The sequence below is a fragment of the Quercus robur genome, chromosome 7 (assembly GCF_932294415.1).
Source record: "Quercus robur chromosome 7, dhQueRobu3.1, whole genome shotgun sequence".
NCBI classification, from domain to species: domain Eukaryota; kingdom Viridiplantae; phylum Streptophyta; class Magnoliopsida; order Fagales; family Fagaceae; genus Quercus; species Quercus robur.
The window spans coordinates 42,249,565-42,275,747 of NC_065540.1; the positions used below are offsets into that span (position 1 = coordinate 42,249,565).

Consider the following 26,183-nt stretch of genomic DNA (forward strand, 5'->3'; position numbering starts at 1 on the left):
TTGGCAATAGTCATGGCACTTTACTCTATCCTTGCTGTGTATTCACATATGTGACATTCAAAATATACACAAAGCAGAAACTTAAATTGATATTAACATATTAATATGTGGATTTAACATTAGATAAGAGCTTTGACTGCCTCTGAAATAGATTGATTGATTGATTGGAAAATTTGTCTAAAGCATTGGAGAATCTGTTGATGTGAGACATACAGTAACTGTGCAAACATTAATGCAGAAATAGCGAGGATTAGGATTCCCCATGGTGGTAGAAGGATCTCTACCAGCAAGCCAGAGGCAGAAGTTCCTAAAATGACGCACATTCTCCTACCTATATGGAGGTAGCTTGTGTTGAGAGTTGGTTGGCTTATCCCTGCCAATGTTAAAGCGTAACCAATCACAAGTACAATAAAAGATGACATAATTGCACCATGCGTTTGAAATGGGTTGCCAGAGTTTTGATACTTGACTTGTAGAAGGGCAAGCAGCGCTAAAATGAGAAAACCTAAAGCAGTATGGACTTTGGTGGAGGAACCAAGTTGTTGCCGACTGTGAAAAACAGAGAGGAAAAAAAACATAGAATTGCCTCAGATTACATGCAATATTAATGGATATACAGTTGATGAATGAGCAGAAGGAATATCCATGACATTCGATTTGCCAACAAAATATTTTCTTGTAATTAGATTAATGCTCATATTTAATTTAGAGGTGCAAGTTAAATTATTTGCCAAGTCTTTCAATTTTGTGTCACTATCAAGTTACTTTTATTATCCTCTTGCTTACATCTAATATTCCTCTAGAAAGAAATAAACCCCAGTTTTTATTTTGCTTGCTCCTACTGAATTGTTGTCTTTGTTTTTATTTATTTTCTCTTTGTTTGTTTCTCTCTTTTATCAATTATAAAAATATTTTGTTTTGCTGTGTGTGCAAGTTTTTTTCTTCTCTGAAAGCTATTGTCAAGAGACTCAAGACTAATCGTTACCCCCAAAAAATATGGTTTCTTGAACACACTCCATTTATAATTCCTGTTATCCGAATTATAGGGAAAAATTATTTTCTTTTGAGAGAGAGAGAGTCTTTTGTATCTTGATTTTGATCTATCATCTAATATTGACGCAACAAGTTAATTCAAGTAGCAAGTTTTGTCCTATAAAAAAAAGTAAAGAAAAAAAAGAGCAAGTTTTGTGAATTAGAATTTATGGTATTGGCATGTGAGAGTTTATAATTTTAGAAAATTATTGAACATTTTGAAAGTATTATAAATGCATACTCTCCCATCTCAAATGAATTATAGGTCTTACCATGAATTTAATTAGTAAGTTCCCACTATTATATAAGAGAGAAAGCATGAATTTATGAGAGTCTAAGAGTATTCTATAATTACTATAATTTTGATTTCTATCATAAATTCCTTCCCTTTATTTGGGGATACGAACAAGTCAAAAAAAAAAAAAAAACTTATCTAAGTAATTAAGAGGAGCACTATAATGTCCAAAAAAAAAAAAAAAAAAAAAACATCCGTAGTGTCCTAAATTCCGTTTGATGTGTTTTATTTATATATATTTTTTGTGAGAAACATGTGTTAAAGATATTGATTGTTAATAAAAGATGCAATAAAGCAATGGATTTAAGGGGGTCTTTGAGAAACATTGTGCTGCTAGCAGAGGAGGGTCGGAGGAGGAAAGAATGGTGGAGATCACAGGTGTTCAGCACACTCTAGTGGCTGCTAGTCAAGCGCGGCTGGGTATGGAGCAAGCGAGGCACTCTATGGCGTTGTCAAATCACACTAGCTCCAACGTGGTGCTGTCAGAGAGCCAGAGCAATGATGCTTTGGTATGCCCCTTGAGCCCAGCACCCTCTTCTGTTGTGCTATCACGTGTTTCCCAATGGTCCTCACTGAAGGGTAAGGAAGTGGTTGACAAAGCCTCAGATTTGGGCTTTCCAATGTCTTTCTCTGAGGCCCAAATATCACCCAGCCCGGAACCCACAACTATTCCCTCTCCTTTTAATGAGCCCATCAATACCCCTTAATGCCCAAAGAGTGGGCATTTAAATGGGGTTGCTACAGCGCAAAAAAAGAAACCCCAAAATTTTAATATGCAAACACAGGTTAATTGCTGGGCTTTCGGGTTCGTTGAGGAGAGGGGTGTGTAGTTGTTTGTTGTTTTTCTCCCAGTTGTTGTCTTCTTTCTCTGTTGTATCTCTTTTCTAGATGAATGAAATGTTTATGTATTTCTCCAAAAAAAAAAAAAATGCAATAAAGATGCCAGGTTTGTCTGGATATATGACAAACTCAAATGCTCTGTAAATTATTAGCGCTTAGCTGTTAGCACTTAGCACTTAGCAGTGCCCACTAAAGCAGAAAATGATCCTGCAGGTAAGATATTGACACCTTTTTTAAAATTAAAAAAAAAAATTTAAACTTTAGTCATGAAAGAATTTATTACAAAATGATGGACTTGAAGTAGTAGCATTCAAGAGCGTATAAAAAAAAATGTAAAGCAAAAACTAATGCAAAGAGATTTTAACTAACTCTTCTGGACGAAAATTGTTGTCCGCCATTGTTCTCGCCTCCATGTGCTGCGCTTTCCTCATTCTTTGCCACATGTTGTTATCCTATATATAGTCTCTGTGCCACTGTCAAAAGTTCACTGTTCATAATTTAGCAAAAAACAAAAGTTCATTGTTCATAAGATTCAACCTTATGAAAAGTGAACTTTTAACAGTGACACACGGAGACTATTTATAGGATAAAAATATGTAGCAAAGAATGAGGAAGGCACAGCTGTCAAAAGTTCACTGTTCATAAGATTCAAGGTCCAAGTTCACTATTCATAAGGTTCAAGAGGACCTTGAATGTTATGAACAGTGAACTTTTGACAGTGACACGGAGACTATATATAGGATAAAAACATGTAGCAAAGAATGAGGAAGGCACAGCCGTCAAATGTTCACTGTTCATAAGATTCAAGGTCCCCTTGAACCTTATGAACAGTGAACTATAATGGAATGCATATATTCCATTCCTGCAATGACACCCAGACTTTATATATTGCAAGAATGGAATATCTGCATTCTCCCCTTGAACCTTATGAACAGTGAACTATAATGGAATGCAGATATTCCATTCCTGCTATGACACCCAGACTTTATATATTGCAGGAATGGAATATCTGCATTCCATTGTAGTTATTGATGCTAAAATCATCAGTAGTTAGGTTCATCTAGAAGGTTCCCAACACAGGCTCGTCAAAGGTCCTGCAAGGGGCTACAAATAGGAATTTTCTCAAGTGGTTACCGGTGTGGTGCCGACCATGGAGTCTCTGATGATAAAGTCAGAAAATAGAGTTTAGGAGTTAATTAGAGAATTGAGAGAACTTGTAATAAGAGTGAATATTGTATCTACCTTGTCTTGAGCTTGGTTGAGCCTATAAATAGGCTTTTCTTCCTACTAGCCGTTGGCCTTCTTTAATGATGGCTTGAATGCTTTCTTTGTAACGTCTTAGGCTTGCTTAATGTAGCCTTAATGGAGGCTACAACGGTCTCCTTGTCAATACGTAACCGTCGGGGCATTGAACGGTTGTCTTTATGACGTTCTTCTTTGTCCAAGCTAGCTCGCTAGGATGAACATAATTATCTGGCCTATTAGCTGCCCCCTATTCTGAGGTCATCCTTATGTGTGATGACGATCTTGAGAATATGAAAGGTCATTTGTTCAAATGTGACTCTTGAGATTCTGTTTTATTCGCATTTAATGCGAAGTGATGGCACTGTGCGTGTCGTGGCCATGTGGCGCATTCTAAGTGGTGGATGGCATCGTTTTGTTCGAGGGACTTTTGGGTTTCCCGCCAGTTTTCAGTTTCCCAAGTTTAGCTTTTAAACTTCTCACTTTTCTCTCTTCTTCTTCACTTTTTTTTTCTCTTGCCATTCTTACTCTGCACTTTTCTTTTCTAAGCTCGATCTCTTGCATTTTTTCCTTTCTGAGCTTGACTTTCACTTTTTGAGGTACGGTTCCTCTTCCTTTTCCTTTTTCCTTTTATAGCAAAGTTTATTTGCCTTTCCTTTTCTACTTAGGAATAGAAATTCGTATTCTTTTTTTTCGATTCCATGGTCAAAAACTTTGAGGTTAGGCAACATTGTCCTTCTGTTTCATTCTTCTTTACTCGTTTAGGGGCATATTTAGGTTCTTTTAGCTCCCATTGCCCCCCAATTGAGGGTTTTGTATCTAGGGATAGTAGCTTAGGTTTAGTGTTGGTTGATTTGTACCCTTTGCTACATCAGTCTCTAAATTGGTTTAGGGAAATGGTGTCTGAGGTGAGGTCTAGTGAGCTTGAGACTGGGTTATCGTTTAGCGATGACCCCGTCAAGGTGGAGGTAGATACTGCTGCCTCTGGTCCTTCATCGTCTGGACGGAGGGAAATTAGGTCTTTTCACACCCTCAAGGAGGAGTGTGCTTTAGATGCTGACACCCTTTTCAGGTTTACGGATAGATTTCAGTTCCTTAAGGAGGTCAGGATTTGACTTCCTCGTGAATAGGAAAAAGCCTGTGCTTTCTTGCCTGGAGAAGTATGCTTTTATAATGCTATTTTCCAGCGTGGCCTTAGGTATCCCATCCATCCATTTATCATGGAACCCCTGAACCATTTCAACATCGCTCCTGGGCAACTTATGCCAAACTCGTGAAGGATAGTGATTAGCTGTATGGAGATCTAGATGGTCATCATTGAGGGGGACATGGTTAGGTTGGACGAGTTTGTTCACCTGTATCATTTGAAGGAGTCCAAAAAATATGGGTACTACGAGCTTATGCCCTAGGTTAGGAAGGCGAGGATCATCATGGATCTTCCTTCGTCCTTCTGGTACTAGAAGTCTAGGTACTTCTTTGTATCTGGAGATGGGTGGGAGACTCTTTTAGATGACTTCTGGGGTGAAGTTCCTAGGTTGCTTCGTTGGTGGGGGACCTCGAGGCTAGGTGCGTTGTCTTTTGCTTATTTCTTGTCAGTTCTTTTTTCCTTTTTAATTTGATTTGTCACTAACCTTTACTTGTTATGTTTTTGCAGTTAAGAAGGGTTGTAAGCTCAAGAGTAGATACAAGGAGCGCATTTAGGCAGCCACTGAGTACGCGAAGACGATTGATGACTTCGACGACCTCGTCGATCCCAGAACTTTAGCTCGTCACTTCCTTGGTCCGGAACCTTCTCCCTTTGTCCTGCGTGCTATTGAGATTGAAGAAAAAAGTGAGTTTGGTTTGGTTGAGTTTTCTTCTCCCTTTTGTTGCTTTCTGTTATGTAGAGATGATGACCAAATTCAATCAAGAGTTGTATGCCAGGATGAAGGCCAAGAAGAACGAGCCTCTTAAAAAGACATAAATTAAAAAGACAATCAAAATCACTTTTTTCCATCTAGGTACATTAAAAAGACATAAATTATACCAAAATTAAAATTAAAAAAAAAAAACTTGAATATATTAATGAAAGTTCAAAAACGTGTACAAAACACCTTTGAACGTTTAGACCCCCAAATTACAACTTAACCAATACAAGCAATATGTCAAACAACTAGTGTGCGGAAACTTAACACATGCTATAATACGAAATTGGTTAAAGACTATCTAAGCCATAACAAAATAAAACCACAGCAGATAATAAAAAGGCAAAGATAGAGAGGAAGGAAGATGCAAACACAAAGACAACACGCGATGTGTTATCGAAGAGGAAACCGAAGTTCTCGGCGAAAAACCTCTCTGCCGCCCTCCAAGCGGTAAACAATCCACTAGAAAATACAGTTGGGATACAAGGACAGCAATAGACCCTCCAAGCCTAATCTACCCAGTGCACCTAAGCCCTCCAAGCTTCTTGCTCCAACGAGGTTGCGCCGAACCTTTTTCTTTTCTAGCTTACCGGATTCCGCTACTAAATCATAGCATCCGCCATCCTTGACATCTTCCAATGCTTCCCAAAACTCCAAAAACACTCAACACTCTAAATGGGTGTGGGTAGTGTTTGGATAGAAATCTCCTCTCAATAGGTATGACAATGAGAGAGGGAATGAGAAGAGACTACAAAGGTTTTTCTCTAAGAATGAGTAGCTCTCTCTAATTGGGTGGGTGTTTTGAAGAAACCTCTCTTAGGGCTTTTCTTTTTGAATAGCCACACATATCTTGTGGGAATGAGGGGTATTTATACTGGTGTGAGAATGGAATACGAAGAGTCAGTTTTTCCAAAAACAGGGCTGGCTGGCGACTTGACCTCGCGACTTGACTGAGTCGCGAGTTTAAGTCGCGAGCTAATTTAATGGCCAGTCTGGATTTTTGTCGTGTAGTGCTCCAGGTGGCGTGACTGTTCAGCTCCCCTGCATGCTCTGCACGTGAGCAACTTTTGGTGGCTTGCAAGCCGCGAGCCACCCGCGAGTCCTAGCCGCGAGTCTCTGCTTCACTGCACTATCTTGAGCATTTCTTCATACTCTCTCACACACTACCCTTACATGATTCCCACCTAAATACAAGGTTTCTAAGTGCTATATTACAAGCAAATTTGTCATGGAATAAAGCCAACACATGGTTGACTAAATTCAACCTTACAATTAACATTACCCAAGTTCTGATTTCATTCCAAATTACCTGGATGGTAAACTAATAGAAACTAGGGATAATTACACATAACCCATCTGTGGTTTGGGCGAAAATCACTTTGCCTACCCGTGGTTTGAAAAGTATCACTTAACCCACTTGTGGTATGTTCCGTTTATTTTCCGTAACCCACCTTTGTTAAAATCAGGGGTAAATAGGTATTGTTGCTCAAATTTTATGTCTCTCTCCTCCCCAAACAAAAAATAGAGCAAAAATGCAAGAAAAACAAGATCAAAAAGTGGTATTTGTCTCTCTCTCCATTCACACAAATTTTAAACATGAAGAACGTACCCAAAAAAAATAAAAAGCCTAAGCCCCATTGCCTCTCTCACTCCTATTTTCTCAGAACACAAATAATTCACAAACTAATTTTCATACTCTTTTCCTTTCTCAACAATTAAATAAACCAAACCACACACCAAAACAACAAAACAAATTACACTCCACCTTAAGTTTCAGCTCTCAAAGTCCCACATTGCAAAACAATCTAAAAACCCCATCCCCCCAAATACCCATTTTTCTCTTCTTTTATTTGCCCCATTTTCCCACCACCCAAACACAACACAAACTAATCTTCATGAGCCTCCTCAATGAGCTCCTCGACCTGGCCACAACCGAGCTTCTTCTCGATGAGCTTCTTCTTTGTCTCTCTCGGTTCAGATGCTTGAAGGCTGCAGCGACAGTAGAAGCAAGGGACGATGGCGGTAGGGGTAGGAAGACGGTGACAGCAACGGTGGCTTGAATATTTTTCATTTCTGGGTTTTCGTTTCACTTGTCGTGGTCGTCGATGGTGGGCTTTGCTCGCCATGGGTTGTGGGCTGTGGGTGGGGGGCTTTGCTCGCCAGTAGTTGCTGGGTGTTGGGGTGGCTTTGGATGTTGGTTTGGTGGTTGTTTGGGTGTTGGTTTGATTGGTGGATGTTTGAGGCAGTGGGTCTTTGGGTGGCACAGAACAATACTGGGATATCAGGGTCCTATAGCTACTCTATCTCTCGGGTTCAGACTACAGAGAAAATGTCCAGTTTTAATAAGAGTGGTGGCTTTGGGCTCAAATGGTCGCGCTGGTGAAAGAAATGTAGCCGTTTTGGTAGAGAAGAACAAGTTGAAGGAAATGAGAGAAGAGTCAGAGTCACCCTCATCCTCATCAACATCATTTTCTGTACAGGATCTCCTTTAGTGATGTAAGTTGCACTAAACCCACAAATGAGATGAGAACAAACACAAAATCTGAAACCCTAAATCGAGAACAGACACAAATACCTTGATTTTCTTTACCGAAACTACCTTCCCTAGCTTCAGTGTTGCGAAACTTGTGTTTTCTCCCTCTCCAGACACTCCAAACCACGAAGAACATGTTGATCTCACCATAGGTCTCTTTCTCGAAAAGTTTCCAAGTTTTGGGTGTTTTGATTCGCGTTATGTTGTGTTTTGGGGTTAAAAGGTGTTTTTGTAACGGTTGGACTTAAGGTGGGTTAAGGAGATTGACGGAAACATATCACAGGTGGGTTAAGTGATACTTTTCAAACCACGGGTAGGCAAAGTGATTTTCGCCCAAACCACAGGTGGGTTATGTGTAATTATCCCTAGAAACTAATAGAAACCAATGGATAAGCAATCCTTACAGTTGCAAAAGTTTTGCCAAATCAAGAGCAATCGTCTCAAAAGCTTGATAAACAAAATCACAATCTTAATGATGATATTTGGTAGCCATCATTTACTTTCTAATATAATAGCATTCAAAAGCAGAATTCCATTGTATAAAATGGCAACATGATAAACACAACTGATTTATTACTCCCAATTTTACTGACAAAGGAAATGAATCCATGATGACCATCCATCTCTCCTTTGAAACAAAATGGTTTATTTTCATATGAGATGTGCCACAATTTATCCAAGCTAGTCTTTTGATTTACTCATTCCCCACTCTTCCAATCCTCAGATAAATTGGATGCTTTACAACCTTCTTGTCCTGTCCATCTTCAGTCCAAGCACGCTTGAATTCCTCAATCACATCATTGCTCAAAAGCTCCACACCCTTCTCCTTAGCTGTTTGATATGCTGACCATGATCTTAAGTATGTAAAATAACTATCTAAATCCATTAATCTTTCCGTTACAAATGGAAACGGTCCAGTATGATCAGCTCCATCCACTGGCTCAAATGGAAAATCGATGGTCTCATACTTGTTGTCCACCAATTTACGTGCCGGATCCCAATAAGGCTCCACAGCAATGTTATAATAGGGTTGGAAGACTGCATCAACTGATTCGTTAACTTCTGGCACGGTGTAGCACCAGGCAGCTATGACACCATGAGGTTTTTTGAGTACCCACTTCGCTTGTTGGTAGAAATTAGGGAGATCAAACCAATGGATGGCCTGAGCAATGGTCACAACATCAATGCTTGATTGAGGTGCAATACTGGATTCAAGCTCAGCAATAGACATGGTAGGAGGTGTCAGTTGGTATCTAATATTGGGTAGCCTTGGAGCGAATGCAAGCTGTTTTGGACTTGTGTCTGTGGCTATGACATTCTTGTAGATCCCAGATAGCTGAAAAATAAGGTTGTATTAGAACAAAAGTCTACAAAAAGCAAATGTTTAAAATGGAATTAGATGTATTTACAAAATAGCAGTGAGCAATCAAAGCAATTTCTATAAAGATATAGAAGGAGCATATGGGGCACAATTAAAGTGAGAAATGCTAGAATATATGTGCTGGACAATAATTGGGTATAGTTCCGTAGTAGTACATTCAATTTCTCAATTGAATTCAAACACATAATTGGATTTAATTTAATTATGTTTGCAAAAGATAATATCGTTTGCTCTATGAAGTTATGACAAACTCTTTCACTTCATACATAAATTTTTTTTTTGGAGTCCTGCATAATGTGGAACTGTTGAATTAGCCAATGCACTTCTTTCTTTGCTACTAGTAATGTGGGCTATATAGCTTATATACTAAAATTTTTGGCATAGTATGATTAGTGTCATGACCCCAGTAATACTAGCTATTAGGATCCTCTTAACTATTTTTTTATTTGAAATTGATTAATTTCATAATTCAAATTAAATATTATAAATCAAAAAGTGCATAGTATTTTATCATTTTAATCATAAAAAAAAAATATACTGCACCTAATTAACTATACCTCGTTTCAACTAAAATGAATTTTGTTTGAACAGAAAGACCCCACAAAGACAAAAACAAAATTGTTATTTAGACGGATGGAAGGGGAAAAGAAACTCACAGATTGAGCAGCTTGGCCGCTTCCAGCGCCAACATCCCATGCAAGGTCGTGAGAGGGTGTCTTGGAAGCAATGAATTCAAACAATTCTGGAGGATAACTAGGCCTACCCTCTGCGTACTGCTCTGCCTGCTTAATGAACAAGTCTGCCATTTCTTTCTTCTTCTTTTTCTCTCTCTCTCTCTCCAAGTTTTAAGTATGGCTCTATTCTATCTTGGGTACCCCATTTATTTGTAAAAAAATCGAAGGTAGAGCCACGTGAAATAAAGAAGACGCATTCGCTGTGAATCACAACTTTACAGGGCAGGGCTAACTGGGGAAGCATCATCGCGACTCGCGAGTTCCGTGTTATAATATCATGTTTTGACCCAAATTTCATTGGAGCAAACACAGTGGCGGCTCCGGATTTATTTATTTAAGATTTGGTACTATAATTCACGTTTAGCATATTCCAAAACTTTATTCCATTCAAATGGATTATGGGTGGCTTTTATATTTTTTTATGAGATTTGATCGATTACTTTTTTTTTTTTTTTAATAGATTTGAGATCAAATTGGTTTGTTGTTTGGACTTATTCTTAAATGGCCAAACCATGTTTAAGGGGACCAAGTTCAATTCAGTCGGGCTAAAAGAAAACAAGTAATGCTCTTTACACAAAAATTTTGACAACATTTTTCACACCTATCAGACTGTCAAGTTTTCACTAATTCTCAATTAGGCTAAATACTGATATCATTTTTTTTACTTATTACTATTAATAATTTGACACATCAATATGTGTTAATTTTTTTTGTGTGTCTATACTCAGTAGACTTTCCCAAAGAAAATTTAGTGTATTCCAAAGTTTTATTTTAGTGTGGTTAAAAAAAATGTTTAAAAATATTACATTTTACATATAAAAAAAATTTCTATTGCCAACTCAGTTTGAACCCCGACTGAATGTGGTGCCTGCACCGAGCCAACGTACCTTGTCCATTGCGAGGAATAGTGATGCTGTACAAATTGTTCACGAAGTCTCATTTCGGTCTTTTTATCAAGTGACTATTATAACTTAAATTCTATTATCACAAACTAAGTCACAATTTTTGTCACAATTATTCACATGTTTAATTGTAAATAATGGAGAAAAGTGACGAGTATATATAAAAGTGATAAGTAGCCGATCAAAGTCTACCACATAAGATAATTGTGGCAAAAGTTGTGATTTAGTTTCTGGTACTAGAATTACTAATAACTTATTATCACTTATGTGCTTTGTTTATTGTACACTAAATCTGTGTAATTTTTGCCTGTGTGCGACAAGGGGTACGAAATAAGTATTTCCCTTTCATTATTAACTGTAAAGAAGATAGTTTATTTATATTATATTCATGTACACTTTAAACAAACTATTCTGGTTGCAAACTATATTATTCTGGTTGAATAATACACTTTACGCAAAGTTACGTGTCCATTTAGGTAGGATTCAGTGATTCACCACCATTTTTAAGATTTCTAACATTCATAAATCATTTTTCTTCACGATTATTTTCTTGCATCATTTTCTTAGAAAGCAAATAAAAATTAAGACTATGTGTTAGAGAGAAAAATAATATTAATTCAAAACACACAGGTAAGGTAAGATATTTTGAAGAGGTAGGTCCAATTTGGTCGTTCCCAGTCTATACTGGAGTCAGTAAAGAAATAGAGTCAATAGACACACACGTCATGGGTGGGGGAACAAGAGTCCTTCCTTGCTCCTTCCTTCCCATTCAGAACGTGCACGCCAAGTTGTTTTCTAGCTATGCACATTGCGGGTGGCATTTTGTTTTGTTTTTTAGATAAGATAGTATCTACACTAATCGAATTTTGGTGTAGATGGGGTTCAAACTCTAGATTTCTTATTTAATGAGAAGAGACTCTACCAGTTAAATTAACTAGAACTCACAATTAATTGGCATCTAGTATAGTGTATTTTGTCCTTATGAGACAAGCATATGCTCTCCGTTTTTTTTTTTTTTTTTTTTTTTTTTTTTTTTTTAAATTTTTTTTTATCCATGGTTTTAATATTAAGGGATTAAAATGACAAAAATTCAAAAGTGCAGGGGTTTAATTTTAAATTTTGAAATTGAGTTATATGTTACAACTTACAATGAATCTAATATGAGATATTTATAGGAGACTAAATTTAAAACTAACTATACACCAAACCACGGTTACTAAACTTGTAGTACAAATAAAATACATTACTTGCACATCAAATATGATTGGGATTGAGCTTGATATCTTTAACACATGGTTTAAAGCCTTTCAGCCATTTGTATTCTTAGCTCAACTCCAATACGAAGAGCCATTTTCGGAGCACCACACAAAGAGATTTGTGAGGTTTGCTATAATATCTTAATGCCCGTTCTCTATTATATGGTTCTTCTTAATCCTGCTTAGCTTATACATCCCATCATATAGTAAAGATTTTCCAAGAATCGTTTTTTATTAGCTCACTCATATATCAATTTCACTTTGAGTGTTTGAATGTTTAAAACCACATGGCCAAATCTTAAGTGAATTATAGTGCTAGAGATTTTAACATGGATACAATAATTTCAAAGGTTCTAAGACTACCAAGATAGTTAGGAAAACATGACGTTTGCAGATGTTGCATAGAATCTAGGCTAGCAGAGGTTTTGTAAGTTGTTGCTTGTTATAATTGTGCTTTAAATAGTGGATTTTCTATGAGAGTGTTTGTTCTCGTTTTTCCTTTGAGGGATTCTCATTTAGTGGTCATTTGGTTGGGATGATTACTAGGGATGGAGAATGGAGGAAAATGGCTCTTTTTTGGGTTGTTTGGTTAGGAAGGGAAACTGGGGGGAGATTTTCATGGGGCTCAAGAATTTTCTTCATGAGCTCACCATTTAGGATTATTTTGTTCTCTCCCCAATTTAGGGGAAAATGTGTGGAAAAGAGGGGAAATTATTGTATACTCCCGGAGTACTATAAATGCGTATTCTCTCCTCTCACATAAATGATGGGTCCTGCTAATTAAATTCATGGTAGGACCTACCATTCATGTGAGAGGAGAGAGTACGCATCTATGGTACTCCGAGAGTACCTAATAATTTTCCGAGAAAGAGGGGGTCTTATTGGGAAATTACCCATCTTTCCCACTTGTATATGACGTTTTTTTAATTATTATTTATTTTTAATACTAACAAAAATTTAAAAAAAAATTAAACTATTAATTTTTTTAATGAGAATAAATTTATACAAATTACATTTTCTATCATCTCATTTTTCTTCTCAACCAAACAATTTTTTTTCCCATTCATTCACTTTTCCATCCTCCTAACCAAGCACACATAAGAGAAAATTAAATATTTTCTATCTCCCAAATTTTCCATCCTATCATTATTTACTATCCCCCAACCAAACAAAACTTTAGTTTTTCCTCGTGATCAATCTTTGTGTCAACCTTTATTGCTTTGATTTGATATATTGCATAAATTGTGTTGTATGTGTATATATATATTCTGCCAAGTTATTTTTTCTTTGATGTGAGTATTTGTTAATTTATTTAATTCCATATTGTTAATCACTTAGGGGTATAAACTTAATTTTTTAGCACTTTTGTTTTCAATTAGCAATTAATTTTTTTATTTATTTATTGAAAGTTTTGAAATTTGAGATATCAAAATCATAATAACACAAACATTGGAGGGTTAAAAAGTTATTTTAGCCAAATATTCCAACATCTTATGCAATCTATACTCTTAGAACACTAGCATTCGAGGATGCAAAAAAAAATCTATTTTACATCCTTAAACATTACTTTATTTATTTTATCAACTCATTTTACAAATCACCCTATATTTCAGTTTTTATTTTACATACAACCCAATAAAATAATATAAACTACCTAATAAAATAATAAAAAGTATTCTTATTTCTCTCTTTCATAGGTTGCAAATTCTTTTAGATATACAAACCCAGGGAAAAATTGGCCTTTGCCCCTTTCAAAAAAACAATCTAGCATTTTGCCCTATTTCCCAAACTAATTAGGAAAATACCCCTCTTTTGAAACTCGATTTTCTCAAAATCGAGTTAAGCCCTATAGTGGCGTTTTTAAGGAATAGTGACGTTTTGTAACTCGATCTCCATGAAGTCGAGTTATAGGTAAAAAAAAAGAAAAAAAAATTGCATGTAACTCAATTTCATGGAGATCGAGTTACAAAACGCCACTATAGATCCTTAAAACGTCACTATAGACTCCTTAAAACGCCATTATAGGGCTCTAGAATTTTTCTTTTTTAATAACTCGATTTTGAGAAAATTGAGTTTCAAAAGAAGAAGATTTTTCTAATTAGTTTGGGAAATGGGGCAAAATGCTGGGTTTTTTTTTTTTTTTTTTTTTGGAAAGGGGCATTTGCCTATTTTCTCCTACAAACCCAAATAGAGGGGTTTTTACTGTCTTGGGTTGTAAAATAGTAACTGGGGGTGTTATGCTAGTGCTCTAACTTCATTCTTTGTACTTTCCTCACTTTAGACCAAAAACAAAGTCAGCAGAAAGAGACAGCTGGGCGTTCTCGACCACCAAACTAAAGTTCGAGATTGAACCCTTTCCTAATAAGTTTCCTTTGCAAGATTTCCAACTTATCGAAAGCAGAGTTGTTAAGGATTGCCTCTGGGAATCGAGATCAAAGAATGGGCCACGTGCTCCTTCCACTAGAGTTGAGTTTTCTCTCTAAATTATTTGTTTCACTCCATAACATCAACATTCTAGACTTTGTTTACATTTTCCTTATCACTTTATTCACTTAACCTAACATTTCATTTACTTGGAAATGATACCATTTCTTGTTCAATTATGTCAAATTTTAGCATTTCCTAGATGCAGTGCACTATTTTTAAATGGCTTGACATTGGATACACCTTCAAATTTGTTATCTTTAATTTGAACTATAAAAAGGAAAAATTTCAAATTTATCTTTGTTTTTGTTTTTTTAGACAATTTTTAATCTCTATGGATTATTTTTATTTCTGGTTTTCTTACAAACTATAACATATCTGAAGTTGTGAGCATGATGAGAAGACAGAGAGCAAATAGCTAATTGCTTTATTTATTTATTTCGATTAATTGTTACAACGAATGGGGGAGGGGATTTGAATCTTGGTTCTCAATATAAAAAGAAACCGGTCAATGCAATTGAGTTACAAGGCCCTTGGCATGTCCTGTTGTAATTGATCAAATTAATTAGATAAGGCGGATTGAAATGTTTTCTGATTTATTATTGAAAAAGATACATCTGTATATTATAAGCTTGTCATGAATTTTTGTTGCTGAGATTATTGTTAGACTCTTTAGACACTTGCTTAGTAAGCAGCATGTAAAGAAAAGAAGTTTCTAGAGAGAATTTTTGAATTGATTCTAATTCATTGAAATCAAGTAATTGTTAGTTTACAAGCAATGATTACTATATATACATGTACAAAACAGAGATGCAAAAGAGGCGCCAAAAACAACTCTTAACTAACTTTTCTAACAGCTATCCTAACAGTATAACTACCACCACTTATAAGTTATAACTACACCAATGAATACATGACAGTTGTCTAAGTCACGTGCTCTCTTTCTTTCACACGTGCTGAAGCATTAAACTTGTGATGTGTCGTTTTTATTCATCTGTTTTGATCTTGATTGTCATTTAGGCTCTATTTCCTTTTGCTGTTTACTACTTGCATTAGTCTCAACCATGGTTTTAAAAACCGATACGGTGAAAGAATCGAAAAAGGTGCTAATTACCGGTTTTATGATCAGACCGATGGTCGAACTGGTGACGTCATAAATAATTTAATTATTATTTATTTAAATTATATAAATAATTAATAAATTTTTTATATAAGAAAGTAAGATTATTATTATAATGTATTTATTTATTTTTTTTAATAAAAAAAAAAAACTCAAATTTTAAATAATGCTGTAATTAAAAATATTAAAGTAACCTTCTAATAAAGTTTAAGTTGCCCAGTTTTTCTCATTTCCCAACCCACCCAAGTGAAAAGTCCCCTATATCATTAATATCATCACCAACTCCCATTGTTACTTTATTTTTCTGTCTTTTGACTCTAATTGCTATACTTTCTTCTCACTGTACGAGTCTCAAGTCCAGGTTCTCCTCTTATTGTCATTATTATCATCATCATCATCATCTTCTTCTTCTTCTTCTTCTTCTTCTCCACACACCCAGAAAGAATGAACCACCACTGCTGCTCCAGCTCCAATCTCCAAAAGGAAAGAGGACGAGGGCGAGACCAAAAGGAAAAAAGAAAAAAGAAAAAAACCCAATCGAGAAGGGTAGAGGCGTAGAGCTTCAGACGTCATGACTTATGAAGATGAGAAGGAAAAAAAAATGAGATGAGGGAGGTTGGCAGAGAGGCGTGCGTGCGTGGGTGCATTTCCTTGAGTTGAGTTGAAACTTGAGTGAGGTGAGTGAGATGAGATGAGAGTGTGGCAGAGAGTGAGATGAGATGAGAATGAGGCAGGGAGTCTGAGATGAGGGAGGCATGAGTGTGAGACTGTGAGAGTGTTTAGGTCCTTTAGGGTTAGTTTTTAGGGTTAAAACAACATAGTTTTAGGTTAATAAAAGTCAAAAAATCCCAACCAGTCATTAACCGGTTCAACAATGCCGGTTCCTGGTTCTCCGGTTGAACTAGTCAGTTTTTGATTTTTTTCGGTTTTTAAGTTATTTTTAGTTTTTATCCATAATTGGACCGGATTAGAATCTGGTTCCCGGTTGAACCGGTCAAACCAGCCGATTCGGTCCAGTTTTTAAACTATGGTCTCAACACAGCTCATCTGTTAAATAAAATGATTAGAGACATAATTGATAAGTACTCTGTAGAAACTCTAGACATGTTTCCTCACACAATCTTTTTTGTGTGTTCATGACTATGTGCATAAATGAATGGATAAAGAAACCAAATTGCAGTCTGTCAAAGCAAATAACTACGAATTTAAAAATTTTGCAGTGGTTTTGGCATAACAGTGTTTTTCTTTTTATTTATTTTCTTTTTGTTTGTTTCTCTCCTTTATAAATTATAAAAATATTTTATTTTGTTGTGTGCAAGTTTTTTTCTTCTCTGAAAAGTGAAAACTGTTGTCAAGATTAGTCGCTACCCCTAGAAAATATGGTTTCTTGAACACAATGACTCCATTTGTAGTTCCTGGTATGCGAATTATGGGGAAAAATTATTTTCTTTTGAGAGAGAGAGTCTTTTGTATCTTGATTTTGATCTATCTTGTAATATTAACACAACAAGTTAATTCAAGTAGCAAGAATTGTCCTAAAAAAAAAAAGTTTTGTGAATTAGAATTTATGGTATAAACGTGAGAGTTTATAATTTTGATTTCTATCATAAATTCTGATAGTTTTTAGACCCCTTAAACAATAGATTTAACCTAGGTAATTAGCCAAGTTGTTACTTAGTCCAATTAAACAAGTCTAGGTTATCACAATAACAAGATCAAATCATGCAAAGCAGCGGAAAATAAATAACACAAGATATGATCACCCAGGAAACCAAACCGGTAAAAATTGGGGAGGATTTGACCTAGCTATTCTCAAGGTAGACTTGAATCCACTATCTTGAAAGAATCGAAGTTCATACAATAAGACTTACAAGCCCCCACGCTCGACTTCTTATTGCTATCAACCAGTAGAACTTACTGACACGACCACGTGCAAGTTCCGAATCCACGGACTCCTTCTTTCTTGGATTCACCACCAGATACAAGCACACCCGCTTGTATTTTCTTTAAGCTTCAATGGCTTCAACTGAATTGATCATCAAGGCGTAGATAAATCTTCTCCTTGAAAACCCTAAGTTTGTGTAAAGGAAAACTCCTCTAGATCTCACAAGAGATTTACATAAACTGCAATTATAAGCAACACTAAAACGTGGCTAGGGTTTGTCTTTTATACTTAGGACAAATAAGAAACCTTAAAAACGTTTTAAAACACTTAGGGCTGAGTTGGATGAATCTGCAGAAAAACATTCTGCCCGAGCTTCGATCGATCGAGCCTGTCTTTTGATCGATCGAGCTAGGCCGAAAGGCACAATGCTTCCTGCTTTAACTCGATTCCAACTTTACATAAAATCACAACTTTAAGCTGAACTAAAACCACTTCTAAAATATTGTTTTGATCATGGTTTGCCAACAATACAAATTAGAGTTCTAAATACATAAAATCCTAAGACTTTTAGAACCTAACAAATTCCTTCCCTTTTTTTGGAGGGGGGGGGGGGGGGGGAGGGGGGACATATGAACAGAGTAGAAAAAAACTTACCTAAGTAATTAAGAGGAGCAATATAATGTCAAAAAAGAAAAGAAAAGAGTACTGCCTTTTTTTATAAAAAAAATGCTCTGTAAATCATTAGCAGTTAGCAGTTAGCAGTGCTCACTAGAGCAAAAGATGATCCTGCAGCTAAAATATTGACACCTTTTTTTTAAGAAAAAAAATTTAACTTAGTCATGAATGAATTTATTACAAAATGATGGAATTGAAGTAGTAGCAGTAATTTACAATGCCATCTTGAACTTTTTAAATGCACAATTGTCCTCCCAACAAAAGTAAATTTAAAATATTGAAATAAATTTTAGTCAAATTTAAGAGATACAATTTACATTTTAGCCTATTTTTTATTATACACCTTTATACCTTTGTTTTCATACCATACTATTTGCAGTTGTGCCTTGTATTTTTGTCTTATTTGCTGAAATGCCCTGAAAATGCCTCCAATGCATCACTTGGTTTTGAACTTGCAAATCTTGGAAGAGATCTTCTTGTCCTTGACTTCTCCCACACTTGGTAGCTATGAGCATTAGCATTGGTGGTACCAAAAATTTAGCAATTTGGTACCACAAAAAACTACTTTATTTATTTTACCACTCTACTATACAAAACACCCAACATCAGTGGTTTTTTTTTAGCATTTAACATAATAAAATAATATAAACAATACAATAAAATAATATATCTATTACAATAAAAAAAAAAAACCACCACAACTAACACAATAAAATAATATAATTTTTAATAAAATATTGTTTTTTTTTTTTTTTTACCATCTTAGCTATAGTGCACAGTCAAACAACCATCTTTGACTGTGTACTGTAGCTCAACAGCCAAATTTTTTGGCTCTCTCCACCATTGTAGTATACTTTTTAATATTGGTGGTTCTAAAAATAGCAATATAGCTTTTTAGCACCACCAATGCTAATAATCATGTTAATATTATTTCTTTTTTCTTTTATTTTTTCCCAAACTAAATCCACATCATATTATCTATGAGTCTCAACATAAAAGGGCCTTGATTAAATAAAAAGGCTCAGTATCTTGTGGAGCCTAACAGGCCCACTCTGTCCCCTAACTCTTGATTACTCCATTGTCCATTCCTTTGAAGAAGAAAAAATCCCCTTTCCTCAAATTCACGACACAATTGACAGAGAGGAAAGCAGAGGCAGCTGGGTCTCCTCCGCCACGAAAGCTCGAGATTGAAGGCTTCCTCACCAACGCCTGGTACAAGGTCCGCTTTTCTGAACACCACTACTCAGCGCTCAGGCTTTAAGTTATTCGTACAATGCATTGAGCTATGACTATTAGGTGAGCAATGTTCTGTAGGTTTTGTTTCTTCTTTCAATTTCCTCATCATACCATACTCTTCTTTGTGCTTTTGTGTTTTGTGCCAGGAGATAGGCTGTTCACAAATCTAGTCCTAAATTTTGATTATCGATTTTGTCAAGTCTGTTGGTTCCTTGTATACACTAAAAGCTCATCTACCCAAATATTACAATACAATTTTGTTTTTCATGAACATTTTTAGGATTTCTTATTCTCTAGATACACATACACTGATGACTGTGTCAGTATTAATTCAACCATATGCGTTGAAGCAGTCCTACTTAGTCTAGCATCTCTTTTTGTTGCAGAGTTTTATGGATTCGATTAGTACATTTATAAAGAAAACATTTTTCTTTTTTTGGGTTATGAAATAATGTGCAAATGAGAGGTCAGGTTTAGTGCAATGGCAAGTGCCTTCCATGACAAGGCGCGGGTTATCAACGTCATCCAAATGGCATATATGGTTAATTGTTCCCATTGCTTAATGTGATGTCTTTAGTAGGAAAGAAATAATCGGTGTTTTGAAGACAATGAGAGATCTATACCAGGTCTCAAGTTTTTTTTTTTCTTTAGAACTTTATTGGATTGGTTGGTTGCTATGCTAAACCAATCTTTCTCTTCTTTTCTTGATTTCCTTGATTCTAGTAATTTTTGTAGTGTTGACCCCTTGTACACCCTGTGTACTACGGTGTTCTTTTGGATTGAATCAAAACTTATTATTCCAACCAATTAAAAGGAACACAGTAGTTCTAATTTTAATTGGTTTTGAAGTGGTCTGTATTGGTGTAACTGTTTTCTTTTTTGTGGGAACGTAAGAACACCTGCTCTTAGTTCTTTCTTGATCTAATTTTTCAAAATTTTACAAAATATCATTGAAAGTTTGAAACCAAGCTCTCAGCCAACATTTTTACTGCACTAAGAGAGAATCTATGTTGCACGGACACAGACACGGGGATACGACAATTTTTGAAAAATAAGGACACGACACGGCGGTTAAATAATTAATTAAATTTTATATTTAGGCATATTTTTTAATACTTTTAGACATAAAATACGTTTATGTCTGGAATTTAAATTATGTAAGAACTACAAATAAGCTAGAATGCACGGACGCGGTTGGGAGGGTGCCGCACCCGAGTCCGACGCAGCGCGACGCGGTTGACCGCGCGTCGGTGCCGCGTCTGCGTTTTTTTTTTTTTTTTTTCTCAGATTCGCGCCGACTCGGCTCGATTCACGCCAACACGGCTCGATTCGCGCCGAACCGGCCAGAATCGGTCCGTATCGGCCATATCGGTCCATATCGACCGGCGACCGATACAGCCGAAACAGGCCGAAATCGGCCTTTAAACTCGTCGGAGAGGCCGAATTTCTGACCTCAGATGCGTTTCTTGCCTTATTCTTTCTTTGTTTTGTGAATCAAGTATATTAATGTGTTTTTTAAAAATATTTTAATAGTAAAAATATATAGAAAATATAAATAAAAATATTTCTAATAATTTTTTAATCATCGAGTCCCGCCGCACCCGCACCCTACTTTTTCAAAAATTGCCGAGTCCCGCACCCGCACCCGAGTCCCGAAACGCACTCGTGCTTCATAGCAAATAAGTAAACTAACACTCAAAGTAGTACAATAATACACATAAAATGTTTAGAGTACAAACCATAAAAGGATAACAAGTTCAACATCAAACTAAAAACATAAAAGGATAACAATTTTTCACTTTCAGTATTCATTTTAGTAAAATCACCTACAATATTTAACTTTAATAAATAAATAAAACTATAGCAGGACACACAAAAACAAAAATCACTAAATTCATAATAAATATTATAATTTATAAGGCAAAAACAAAGGTGACTAAAGAAATATAGTGACATTGGGACAGTGAGATTGTGAGAGTGAGATTAAAAAAAAAAAAAACGCGTTATAACTTATATAAATAAGTGAGTAACAGTACACCCATGACCATTCACCAAAATTAATATCTAGAAAAAAAAAAAACAAACAAACAGAGTGGAGGTCGGACCTGTTGTCCACGTCGAGAGAGAGAGAGATCGCCGGAAGGGACAGGGCATGACGTCACTCGACGTCATGGAGCTCGCCGATCGGCCCGATCTAGCTTCGGTGAGGACAGAGGGCAGCGGCAAAGCTCAGAGGGAGGGTGGGTTGAGAACTTCAGATGTGGGTTTCTCAAAATGACTTCTTAGACTCTAAATGGCTTCTTTGTTCTAGGGTATATCACAACATCAATGGTATTGGTAAGTCCATCTGTCAAAATCTGTGATTTTCTATTCTTTTTTTTTTTCACTGCTAGTGTGTTGGAAGCGTTGGAATCGTGTCGGCGTTGCGTCGGCACCATGTCGGAGAAGTGAAAAAAAAAAAGAGGACACTCGGTGGACACTAGAATTCGGCGAGTCGTACCCGTTCCGGTGTCTGACACCGACACGACGCCAAAAATGGCGTGTCCGTGCAACCTAGGAGAGAATGTCTCCCGAAGTTAAAACTATTGTTGTTTCTTGCACAGCTTATTTTTATGTTCAAATCTACAATGGTAAAGAGGACTATAACATTTATAAAAAAAAGAAGTAAATTGCAAGCAAACATCAAGGCTTGGAAAAATAATATTTGATGGAGGTATAATCTTATCCTTCCACTCCAAGCGCCCAGATAAGTATGAGAAGAAACGCAGATAAGTATGAGAAGAAACTTTGAAGTATTGAAAATTGACAATGTTAAATATAAACCACTCACATAAGATCAAGTTTAAAAAAAAAAAATTAATTTATAGAATTACTAAAAAGAATAAGTTGACGAAGGCCTAGTAGATGTGAGGACAGCACCAGTTACACCACACTTTATTATTATCTCATTTACATTTTTGTTTATTGAACTTTGAAAATCAATCATTCAAAGATTTTAAAAACACAACTGTTAAATGATGTTTTTTTTTTTTTTTTTGGTGTGTGGGAACAAGAATTTTCTTGGCCATTTCCTTTTTCCCTCTCATATTGGGGAAACAGATTTCTATCTACCATAGCAATGATTCAAAAACAAAACTCAAAAGTGTTGATATGAAGACTAATTAGGCGCTAATTACCTCCATTTGCACCACTTGTCTCTGTTGAGTTGGCAGCTGGCATTGAAGAACTATTGAATGGTCTGGAAGCTGCTTGACGTAGTGATTGGAAGCTATCTTGGAACCGGCTGAACAATTTGTTGAATGCATTTGAAGTAGCTTCACTAATTGATTGGAGAATCTGTGAGTCATAAAGTGATAGCAGAGATGTGCATACCCATAAAACGAGGATGGGCAATCCTAAAACGAGGACGAGCAATCCAAAGGGAGGTACAATAATCCGTAGCAGCAAGCCACAAGCTAAAACTCCAAAAATGATACACACATGCCTAAGTATAGGGAGGTATCTTGTGTTGGGAGTCAGTTGGGTTATCACCGCCAATGCTGTAGTGTAAAAAAATACGGCTATGACAAAAGCCGACATAATTGCACCGTGCATTTGAAATGGGTCGCTAGAGCTTTGACCCCTGACTTGGAGGAGGGTAACCAGCAATATTATGAGAAAGTCAACAGCAGTATGGATTGCAATGGAGGAATGGAGTTCTAGTTGACTGCCACAAATAGAAGAACATGGAATTGCCTCAGATTAGATGCAGTTGAAGAGTTAGCACGAGGGAATTAAGCAAATATCCATGACATTACATTTGTCAACTAGAATTTTTGCTTTTAATGAGATTAATGCACTTAAAAAATTTACAGTTGAGTCTTTCAATATTGTATCAAAGACTTCAAATCAAATCTATTAATGTTAACCTTTTCTTTTGTTCCTATGCTTACATCTAATATTCTTCTAGAACAAAATAAAGAGAAGTTATCTGATTTTATTTTGCTGGCTCTTACCGAATTGTTGTTGTAAAAAAAAAAAAAAAAAAAAAAAAATCCCCTTCATTTCTTTCACTCCTATGTCTACCATTGTTTCACTTGCTAGGGTGTTTGCTTCGCTCCAAGTTTTCATTTTCTATTAAAACTAGGATATAGTTTAGTTACAAAATTGGTTATAGTTTAAGATTACAAACCTTACTCAATATCATTAACAATACTACATTTTTTGAAAATCTAACCATTAGATTGCATATTTTTTACATTCTTAATATACATGTCAAATTTTGTGTCAATCGGCTATTATTTACTATATGGTCTACATAATTATATTTTATGCATAATTTTAAATTACAAAAATTTGTAATTTAAATAATTTATTAATGACATAGTTATTGATATATAATTTTCTAGAAATTTTGCAAGTACGGAAAGTATAAGAAGAAATTGTAATCTAATGGTGGATTTGTCGAAATTCATCTTCAATAAAAAAAAAAATATATATTAAGTAAGATTATAGCCTTTATAACCAATGACTCAGAGATAAATTAATTGGAACTGGTTTTCAAAATATGAGGAACAATTCATTTATCCTTTTGAGAGTAAAAAAACAAACACTTTGTATCTTGATTTTGATCCATCTTCTAATATTGACCTACCGAGTTGATTGAACTTTCAAGTCTTGGGAATTATATTTTATGGTTTTTTATTATTTAAAATTATATTCTATGGTTAGTCACCTCAAATCCAACAAAAATTCTATTAAAACTAAGTTGTTAGAAATCTGGTTCATAACTAACAAACTCAAATATTCTGAAAACAATTGGCAGTGCAGGTAAGCTGTAAGGTTGAGGCCTGATGGGCCATAAATCCACAAAGCCCGAGGTAGGCACACCTCTGTATCACAATTCACCAGCACCAAAACAGTACACAGTCATAAGGCTTAAACCAAAAACAGAGCAAGGTCCCCTGCAACAGCATAAAAAATGTCTATCATATTCCATTCCTTTATAATTTATTCAATGCATTATATTATATCAATATCAAGGCAAAATAGATAAGGAGTTTCATATCAGATGGATGTCCTAGTCTAGAATGCCATAAAGAATATAGTTGGCATGTTTCTCACAAGCAGTTTCTAAACCTAAATGGCAAGCTACCATGGATGCTGAAATTGCTGCTTTGGAAGTCAATAACTCTTGGACTGTCACTATTTTGCATCCTGCTAAACATCCTATAGGGTGCAAGTGGGTCTATAGGATTAAGTATAAGGCAGATGGGTCTATTGAGAGGTATAAGGCTAGGTTGATTGCCAAAGAATTTACTCAAAATGAGGGTTTGGACTATCTTGAAACTTTCAACCCTGTTGCTAAAATGGTGTTTGTTAAGTGTGTTCTTGCAGTGGCTACTGTGAAAGGTTGGTTCCTTAGCCAACTTGATGTCAATAATGCATTTCTTCATGGTGACTTACATGAAGAAGTGTATATGGCCCTTCCACCTGGCTTTCACAGCAAGGGGGAGCATGGAGAGCAGCTTGTATGCAAGTTAAACAAGTCCCTTTATGGCCTTAAATAGGCTTCTAGATAGTGGTTCTCCAAATTCTCAACCACACTGATCATCCAACTTGGTTTCACTCAATCTAAAGCAGACTACTCTCTCTTTACCAAGCAGCAAGGGACTTCTTTCATTGTTTTGTTGGTGTATATAGATGATGTTCTTGTTGCCAGTAATGATAAAAAGCAGGTTGATCAGTTTAAGGTGCTGTTGAATCAAAAATTTAAGTTGAAGGACCTGGGTGAGTTGAGGTATTTCCTTGGTTTAGAGGTAGCAACAACAGATAAAGGCATTTCCTTATGTCAAAGGAAATATGCCCTTGAGAATTTGGAGGATGCAGGACTTCTTGGTTGCAAACCTATCAAAGTTCCCATGGATCAGAACTTGAAGCTTAGCAAACATGAAGGTTCATTGCTTGATGATCCAGGACAGTATAGAAGATTGGTGGGAAGATTATTAAATCTGAGTATCACAAGGCCTGATATCACTTATGCAGTGCATAAGTTAAGTCAATACATGGCTAAACCAAGAAAACCACACCTTGAGGTAGCATTAAGGTTCTTCAATACTTGAAGAATGAACCTGGAAAATGCATTTTCTTAGCAAATTCAGAGCTGCATGTGAAAGGATTTACTAATTCTGATTGGGCTACATGTCCAAGTACTAGAAGGTCTATTATTGGATATTGTATATTCATTGGTGATTCACTAGTTTCATGGAAATCAAAGAAAAAGTCTATTGTTTCTAGGTCCTTAGCGGAAGCAGAGTATAGGGCAATGGCTATTTCCACTCATGAAATTGTTTGGATTCTATATTTGTTAAAGGATCTTCAAGTTGATCACAATAGGGAAGCATTGTTGTTTTGTGACAACCAAGCAACCCTTCACATAGGTTCCAATCCTGTTTTTCATGAAAGGACGAAGCATATAGAGATAGATTGTCATGTTGCGAGGGATAAGGTGTTGGAGAAAGTTATCAAGCTTAACCATGTTAGAACTCAGTCACAACTAGCTGATTTGCTCACCAAAGCACTAGGCCACAAGCAATTTTCTGCACTTCTGTCCAAGATGAGACTTATCAACATTTATCAACCTAAAGTCCATCTTGAGGGGGAGTATCAAGATCAAGGCAAAATAGCTAAGGAGTTGGAGCAGAGGAAGCAAGACTCAACAGATGTGATTGAAGTTCAAGAGGCT

At 35.9% G+C, this 26,183-nt stretch overlaps 1 protein-coding gene and 1 long non-coding RNA gene across 4 annotated transcripts in view; one reads left to right on the forward strand and one right to left on the reverse strand.

Annotated features, from left to right (window-relative positions):
- The window catches only part of LOC126693506 (uncharacterized), a 77,771-nt gene that overhangs the window by 6,669 nt on the left and 44,919 nt on the right, over positions 1-26,183 (reverse strand). The window contains exons 1-2 of one of the 3 annotated variants that reach the window (XM_050389494.1): positions 9,884-10,184; positions 8,592-9,182 (exon numbers count right to left, since the gene is read on the reverse strand). In XM_050389494.1, the coding sequence (XP_050245451.1) occupies positions 8,592-9,182; positions 9,884-10,033 (741 nt within the window). In that variant the 5' untranslated portion in view covers positions 10,034-10,184. Of the gene's footprint in view, positions 1-8,399; positions 9,183-9,883; positions 10,186-26,183 lie in introns of those variants that run through there. The other 2 variants (XM_050389493.1, XM_050389495.1) reach the window with 2 other exon arrangements.
- LOC126693510 (uncharacterized) lies at positions 19,282-23,438 on the forward strand. The gene is made up of 2 exons (XR_007645385.1): positions 19,282-19,519; positions 22,672-23,438. It is a non-coding gene; the product is annotated as an uncharacterized LOC126693510 (long non-coding RNA).